Below are 9,247 nucleotides of genomic sequence, written 5' to 3' on the forward strand. Positions count from 1 at the left end.
CTAAATGGCGGGGGGGGGGGGTCTAAATAAAACTCAATATTCATATGGAATGATGATTCTCTCTGTAATGTATAAATATAAAATAACTAAATTATATTTTCTTTTTTCTTTTTTTTCAAAATGCTTAAAAGCTTCAGTAAAGAGGATTTGATAAGTGGAAGACCCGAGATTGATTTTTAATTTGTGTTATATTGCTCTTTTCAAAGGTTGTGATATGTCAGGTAGGGTAAAATGTTCATTATTTCTGACTGCAAGGCTTTTTGAGTGTTTAGTTTTCTGAGTTGCTTTCGTGCCTTTTCTCCAGCTGAGCGTCGCGCTGCATGGCTGTATGGCTAGACGTTTACTACTGTGCAAATTATTCCACATGATTTACAATTAAGTAAACAAGATCATTTTCTCAGCATTGTATACACAATCATATGTCTGTTCTGCTGAAAATCAAGTGGGTGGATTTCTTTTCAAAAATAATGTAACAACAGAGAATTATTAATATACCCTTTCAGAATAGCATGGAGCCAGTGATGATAAATATAGATTTGAGCAATTGTACAACAGTGAGCAATTTCTTTTAAGAAGAAAGATCTCCATCGCCATCAATGATGTGAAATAACAGACATTACAGGGGGATTCTTCCCGATTTATCCATTCAGATAAAAATTGCTTTAGGACAACCGTCTAGGGTCTATTTTTCTTCCTTTTCTCTTATTCTCTCTCTCTCCTTCCTTTCTTTCAACTTTTTTTTCCTTTCCTCTCTCATCTCCCCTTCTCTTTTCTCACACCCTCCCTCCAGCTCTACCTCTCTCTTTCTCCTCTTCGCCCTTCCTCACTCTCTCTCATCAGCAGGGGGCCCTCGGCTCCCTTCATCACCGTAGACTCAGACTCAATCCCACTACAGCAGAATTGCCTCGCTGATTCTTAACCTTAAACCGGTTTAATACTGTTTTGCTGGCAGCCGCCGGTATATTTTCAGAGCCATTTGTATTCCGAGCAGATGGAACGTTGTCCTCCAGTCAAGTTTCCACTGCTTATGCAACCTCTGGATTTCAGCTCCATCTCTATTCACATTTTTGCTTCATGCAAGGGGAAATTCTTCTCAGGCTTCTCTAATTGTTTGTCCTCCTGTTTCCCATTATGCGTAGCGAGAGGGCTTATGCCTTGATGTTTTTAACAGGGGGTTCATGACAAACTCGATGTGAAACCGTCTATGCTCTGAATAGTCTTATTCAGAGCATTTATACTTTTCAGGAATAGGCTATATACTGTATATTAGCTGAATAAATTGTTCAGAAAAAATACTCTCAATGATATTGTCTGATTCCTGTGTCTTAAACTGTGAGATAAAGTAAAATCGCAGGAGTCTCCACCAAGAGCGGCATTAGGGGTGGGCTTCTGGGACTTAAGCCCCCGAATGTTTTTTATCACCATTTTTGTCACAAATAAAATTATTCAGAGCTGCAGGCTGCTCTATAAATCAGACGTGGTCTTGCAAGCCACATTTTGACAATTTTGCATAAAGTCTGCCGCATTTTGTTATTTATTCTGTCACAAAGTGAAAGAAATGATGGTGCCGCTTTCCGTTCTACAGACCACACCAATGTAATCAGAAAAAACTCGACTTTGGTCCAGCCAGATATCTTGGCAAAGTAGAAAAAATGTCAAAGACATAACTCTGAAAACAGAGAAGAACATACAGTGCTTAAGGATATTTTGGCAAATTTATTTGCAGTTTGCAGAAAACTCAGTTTTATTAAAACATAATGCTAATAATATACAGCTACTATGTTTTATATCAGAAGTGATAATATTAATAATATCCTGATAACTTGTAAACAACACTTGCCGACTCTAATGGCTAATGTGAGTTTTTTTTAAACTTGCATTTTAAAGTATAGTACATACAGTGTTAAATATGAAACCTCTGAAATTCAATAGGTTAGTGTGACCTTTTTAGTTTTACAGTATATTTAAAGATTTATTTCATTTAAATGACACCTCACAGCAACATTTCAATATTATTCAATATTTTAATCAAAGCATGAAACCATACACCTTTATAGAGGCCTGGGCTATAAGCTCTAAATATCCAGCGCCCCTGGTCACTGCTGCTATTTCTGTTCTTTAAGCTTCTGTTTCGGCAAGAGACGTTGGCTAATTGAAGCTTGTTCCTCCATATTTCATCATTCTGATTGGCCATGTCCTGAGAGATAGTGGAGCACACCACTGTGAATAGTAAGCTTTTAGACTCTCCCTCCTGGAACTCAGCCGGAACAAAAGCCTCTCTTTATTAATTTGCGGCCATAAGCTCCGGGAATTTAATCGAACAGACGAACTTTTAATTTGGGACAATTTTAATAAATGTGACCTTTTGTTCTGATCTCGGAAGAATTCAAATTGCCTGTGTGATTATTTCTTTCTTAGTTGAGCATTGTGGTGCATAATATATTCAATGTGTGAAACCTTTACATGAAATCACACCATATAAATATACAAATGTACGATAACATGACTGGTTTTTATAGGTTGAGCTGGGGAAAGAGAAGGAAAGAAAGGCCAGGTATCGTGCTTACCAGTGTGCCGCCATCATCCTGAGTGTGGTATTCCTGATATTGGCCCTCTGTATCTTCAGTCTGAGATATACATGGAGTCCAAACCCTGGGAAGGTAAGAGAAATCCAAATCTATTGTGGAGACCCAGATATATCATTAAGCATGGTGCATGGCTGTGGATTAATTAGGAAATGATTAGAATAACAATCGTGGAATGGAAATGAAAGACACAGAAACATCTGCACACACTGTTTAGTATTCTTGGAACTGACTGAATCCAATCTTGATTTCCTTGGCATAAACAATAACATCACAGAGTTGGAGAAAACGCCCGAATGAATAGATAAATACATAGTACGTTTTTCATAATAAGATTGCTACAATAACCAAAACTGCAAAACACAGATAGTATTCATTATAGTTCCTCAATTCTTGTTGATACCCAGAAACGGACAGCGTGTAAGTAATTGCCAATACTGGGGTGTCAAGACAAGCAAACCTTGTGCTTCGGTATACTACGGTATGCATAAATTCTTCCAGAGGATGTAACTCGTTTAACAGCCAATTCTTTTAACACATTTGCTGAAGTTCCGGTCTAATTTCTGCATCAGATATTTCACGCTCCTGCTTGAGGAGTCATCACTTTGAGCTGCAGAAGCAGTGAAGATTCTCACAGGGCATGTAATGGGCTTAATGACACTGGAAGTCTGGGCTGTGGCGATCGAGAGCGAGCGCTCACACTCTCGAACTGCTGCGGTCGGCTAACTTAAGGCCTGTGTAGTCGCTGATATCCAGCAACGAGCAGTATAATGGTGCTTTAAAACACAATGATTGGCCCAACTGTTAGGGGGTCTCCTCTCAACAGCAGTCAGGGGGAAATATTAGGCAAACAATGAGTGTGTGTGTATGTGTGTGTATGTGTGTGTGTTTTACAAACACAGTACGCCTCAAGTGCTGACATCAACAATGAAACCTGAATGTGCAACTATTGCAGCTCCAGGCATCACAATTCTGTAGCTTAGAAATGAATATTTCAAACCAACACTGCATATTTCATAAGCCCCGCCTCCCCTTATGTAGACTCGATGAAATACGAAATGTTTCTCGCTTTCCTTATTTTGCTAGGTAAGACATCATCAATTATTCCCATGATCTTAAAAGGTACAGCTCCTGACAAACTAATTAGAAGTCAATACATCAATAGAGCAGGAGATTGTCTTTGCCAATCCCTCCATGCGGCAGCAGGGAGAAGCAAAGCGGTCTCCAGTGTCTAGCTTTGCATAAACTGCTGTGGAAAGGTAATTTGCTCACCATATTGTATTTCAATATGACATAGTAACCACTTGGGAATTTCTTTTAATTACTTACAAACATATGTTGTTACAGAAGCCCAGGGAAGATAAAGAGTTAGCCATCATTCTTTACGCCACTATGTGTTTAAGATGGGCGACTGCGTGTTGTCCAATGCCGCCATCATGTTTACCGTGTCCTAATTATTGTAGCACTGGTTCCTGTGGGATTAGACGCTTGTCATATCACCTAATATAGCCGAATTTAAAGCAAATCCCTTTAAAATGAGACACGTCGTAGCACTGCTGCACTTTATCCAAAAACATCTGTTGCGCTGAGCTGATGTCATCTATTTTTCTGACCTTTCCGAATGCCCGTTGTCTCTTAAGGAACCGTAGTTGACAGACGCACATGCAGCACCCAAGCCGTGTTCTTTCAGGCTACCTTATCAGGCCCGAACCACCGGTGTCTGTCATATTGACCGCGGTGTCGGCGAACACCTCGAATAGATCACACGAACAGCGACGGAGAGGTGCTGTGAAATTGCTTTCACCGCACACGTCTGTCAGGCTCACGAGACGCCCCCCATTATTCAAGCTGAAATTACTTCGCTCACCTTGTTGCTACGTTGTGTTTGCAAGGCAGCCTCGCAAAATGTGCCCCCAACCAGCTCTTAAGGACTTCGGTGTCCTGATGTGTATCTTAATGAACACAGTTGCACCTGCTCTCCAGTAATAGTGACAGGTGCCGGGCAAGGAACGGTCCCCCCGAGCAGGTTTGTTTACCCGCCGTGTCCAGCAACCAGGCTTTTTTTTGGGGGGGGGCTGTCGTGTCGGTCTCCTTGCAGGAAAGATGGATAGACTCCAGGAAAGCATGATGGCGGCGCTGTTTGCTTTCTGAAAGAGGTCCTAAAATAGGCCAAACCTTTGTTTGCCCCTTCTCTCTCTACGTGTCAAAAATCCTCAGGTCTTCATATCTTGAGGGAAAATAATTAAAGTAATGAAGCAGAACGGCCAATCCGAGCAGCTGCTTTTGGAAGCCCCTCTAGACGGGTGGTGCTTTCGGGTCTGCAATCTCATTTTATTTCACTCATCAGCCTCATTTATTCACTTATGAGCTCGTGTTTTTACCGAGCTGATGCAATAGTCTCTGACCTCCACCTGGCTGAAACAAACTGTTCCCTTGTAAAGCAGAGGCAGGGGAACATGACACATCCACTCTACCCAGTGAGGGGCTCTCAGGTGGATTGTGAACGTCTGTGGAAGTGTTTTATATGTTTTCAGGCACTCCCCAGGATTCCTGTTAAGTATTATGAACAGAAAAATGAGAGCCTGTGCAAAGGTAATAAGTCTGTAGAAATTTCTTGATGGTTCCTCACTCACGTGTTATATCAGGAGCAATGACCTCATAGAGAAAGACAAAATTCAAATTGAAAACCAGAACAATTAAAATAAATTCTATTAGCATAACTATTAATTCATAAAAAAAAAAAACATGTAATGGATTCTGTCAACAGCTTCAAACAACAAACATGGTTGTGTGCCATTGACAATTGAAGAATTGTAATTTGAATTTGGATGTACTGAATTTCAAAGAAATAGTCATTTCAATCTGAATAGCAACGTTTGTGGAAAAATAACCGACAAAGCATTTAGTTTTGAAGGTTTAAAACCTTTCAGAGAGAGAATTAATTTGCTATAATGCATTACTTTGATTTATTTAAATTACAATTCAGTAAATTACTCTTCCTGTTATTCAAATCAAATTCACCTTCAAAATTTAAATGAACAATTTCAAGAATGATTTGAGTTAACATTATTCATTTTATCACATTTACTGTATGTGATGTCAATTACATTCACATAATTGACTAGACATTTTCTCTTATTTATTATGATTCACACCTATTCCACATGTGCCAAATTAGAGAAAAGGCATAAGGAGAGAAAAAATTATAATTGCATGATGTCACCTGTCGTTTGTTGCTCTGGCAACAGCCGGACTGGAATCTATAGAGATGATAACCAGCCACTCCATAGCAAAGACATATTAGCATCAGTAAGTTTTGGGAAATCTCAAATATTACTTTAGATAGACTAATACAGATTCACAATGATGTTCTTGGTCTGTACAAGCAACACACATAAAATATTTTCCACTTCATTATGGACGTGCTGGCCATTTCCCTCACCCTCCATTGCCTCTTCCTCTTTCCCATCAAGACGTCGACCCCTGAAAATCAGAGAACAGAACAGAGATCAGTTCTCTTTCTCTTGCACACTTTAGATTCTGATTGAGCTTTCACATCCTGTTTCGATTCTACTCAGGGTGCCAAGAACTAGTCCTGCCACACACTCTCACATAAGAGTAGATTTCATCAGATTAACTTTTCTAAAACCGTTCTTAACACCACCCAGATCTACAGAATGTGCCTCATTATTTCAAATGGATTAAGGGTTAAATCTGTCAGCCAGATATGGAGTTAAATTCACAGTCATTGAGATGTGAATAATAGTCAAGGTGAATTTCCCATTCTGATATGAGATCCGTTTCTGAATTTGATCTATATAACAAGCATATTAATCCCATATTAAACCCATCAATGTGATGATATTACTGGACTGAACCGGTTGTTGTTTTGTTGCTTCAATGTGGCACTTATCAAAGGTAGTTTCCCAGTGTACCCCAGCAGATGTGCTTCTGCTAGTCAGTCAGTGTTAATAGCCCTTTGGGGGGATCCTGTTTGATTTAGTGATAAAATATTAAACACAAAGATGATTGGCATCTCCTAGTGGGAGCTGAAAGATTTCCAATGAGAAAGGCAATGCATGCAAAGTATTGACCTGCATACTAGTTGGGGGCGGCGGGCATGTTGTTAAGCGCCGTGTCTTTTAAATCGTCAACATCAAAATTATAGCATAAGAAAATGTTGGCAAATAATGGTATTTTCATAACCTCCTGAAAGCATGACATTTGCACGGTACCGAGAAAAACAAAACAGACGTTATCAAAGATGACAATAGGCCCCCAGTGTGTAAATAAAACATCACATAGCTAGCCTTTTCACTTGACATAGCAGCAATCTAACCAACAGACACCTTGAAATTGATCAGTGCATAATTTATCTCTTCAACACATGTTGTATATGAGGCAATCTGCCACAGTTTTAAATGAACAAGAAAACAAGAAGCGTCTGTCTATCACATAACAATGAACTACTTAAATTTCTCTTTAATGTTTTAAGAAACTGGAATATTTTCAGATTGTTTCGAAGACACAACCACACTGGCAATGTTTAACACAAGGGTTTTTGATTTCTTCAACAGTGATGACAAATCTGCATCATATGATAAAAAAAAAGATACACCACAACATATTAACAATGCACTAAACAATTTTTTGAAGAAAACTTTCTTTAAAGAATAAGACTGTTTGATTTAATAAACTATATATAATTAACTTTGCATGTTCTTCTAATTACTAAATTGTTACATGCTATTTTAGTCGAATGAATATCAAAAAAATGGTAACACTTTACATTAAGGTTCCCTTTGTAAAGGGTTTATAAAGGTGTTAATAAATGACTAATAACTCACTTACAAATGCATTATAAATCATTGATAAGCAGTTATAAATGCATGAGTAAAATATAAATTTATAATTTAAAATATTATATAAATATTATAAATGCTTAACAGATATATTTATTAATACTTATTTCACTCAAAACCAGATTCCTGATTTATTTCATGATGCAGCAAAAATGTATTATTATAGCAAGACTGAAGGGTGTTGTATTTATGGTTTTCTCATTTATATCTCATGACTCGTGTCACTTGTTTCTTACCAGAATCTACTCTGTACCTTACCCATGATTCTCCACAAAAGTTCATGATGCCCATCCAATGATTAGAAACCAATTTTTTTTTTTTATCAAGATGAAATTAAATCTTGATATTTATTTTGGGGGAAAAAATAATAAAAGCACACCCATGACTTGATGAGATATTAATATTGAAAATTTTAATTCCATTATTACCTGTGAACCTTAATGTAATGAGCCATTTATTAATTATTTATAAACGTTAATAACTTGTGAAAGTGAACCTTAATGTAAAGTATCACAACGCACTGGATATCTGGCCAATCAGAGCACACCTCGCTTTTTCAGACCGATGAGTTTTGTAAAAATCGACGCGTTTCAAAAAGGCGGGGCATAGAGGAGAAACAATAATGTACAGTATGTGGAAAATAATGTTTTTTTTTTACTTTAAACCGCATAAACACATTTTATTACACCAAATACACAAAATAATGTTCTTTTTAGCAGCATCATATGACCCCTTTAATGATCTATAAACATTAGTAACCTGTGAAAGTGAACCTTAATGGGTAACACTTTATTTTAGGGTCTCTTAACTAGTTGCTTATTAGCATGCATATTACGTTAAATGTATTTTATTATTGATGCACTATATCAGTGAACAAAACTACTTAATATTACTGAGCATAACTGCACATGGAAAGTGGCTTATACAAGTAAACTCACATTACAATTCAGAAACACAATAAAGTATTCCATCAAATTATAACTAAGCACCAAAAAATATACATATATATACTTTATCTAATTTAAGTTTTGAGTAAATAATTAAATCAATGACTGAAAGCGCAGTTACAGAACATTATCATATTAATAAGCAAACAGTAATTATTTTTTCATATCATGATAAAGCCCACTGTAACTTCAGTATTTGTTCATCCACACTCGCTGCGCTCGAGCGAACCATCCGCGGGAGCGCCAGAGAGGTTATTTATTTGTATGGTAATTAATTAATTCAACTAACAAAGCGATTACACATATAAACACTTGAACAATATACTCTGCAGTGTCACCTCACAGTTAGCTGAGCCGTAAAATTAATAAACACAATGTGAGAGCACGCTTCAGAGCACGTTGGAACAATCCTAACAGTGTGACTTCTTCTTCTTCTTTAAAAAACGTGACTTTACATCGGATGTTCGCTAGCGCCAACTACAGGCTTTGGTGACACACAGGCAACTACAGACACGCAGGCTTTGGTGGTGTGATCCTTTTTTATTTCCAAAATGTAACAGTGCATAACAACAACAACAAAAAAAGAATCACAAATTTGCACAACAGAAAGGATCAGAAATTGTAAAACAACATATAATTTACATGACTTTTCACAGATTTCTAATGTTGTTTCTACATATTATTATAATATGTAATATATAATGTATTTATATAATGTCACATTTAGTTTTGTGTTTGTTTGCTTAGTGATTCTTTTTTATATTATTGCATTCTGTTGTATTTTGTTCCTTTCTCCTTTGGTCTATTATAGTCCTACAGTATAGAGTAGTAGAGTTTTAGTATTTGGTTGTCT

At 37.3% G+C, this 9,247-nt stretch overlaps 1 protein-coding gene across 1 annotated transcript in view; it reads left to right on the plus strand.

The window, feature by feature from the left end:
* Positions 1 to 9,247, plus strand: part of LOC107740186 (tenomodulin-like) — a 37,509-nt gene that overhangs the window by 220 nt on the left and 28,042 nt on the right. Inside the window, exon 2 of the mRNA XM_016552531.1 lies at positions 2,520 to 2,660. Coding sequence (XP_016408017.1) covers positions 2,520 to 2,660 — 141 coding nt within the window. The remainder of the gene's footprint in view (positions 1 to 2,519; positions 2,661 to 9,247) is intronic.

This window comes from Sinocyclocheilus rhinocerous, unplaced genomic scaffold (genome assembly GCF_001515625.1).
Source record: "Sinocyclocheilus rhinocerous isolate Xijiao unplaced genomic scaffold, SAMN03320098_v1.1 scaffold584, whole genome shotgun sequence".
NCBI lineage: Eukaryota > Metazoa > Chordata > Actinopteri > Cypriniformes > Cyprinidae > Sinocyclocheilus > Sinocyclocheilus rhinocerous.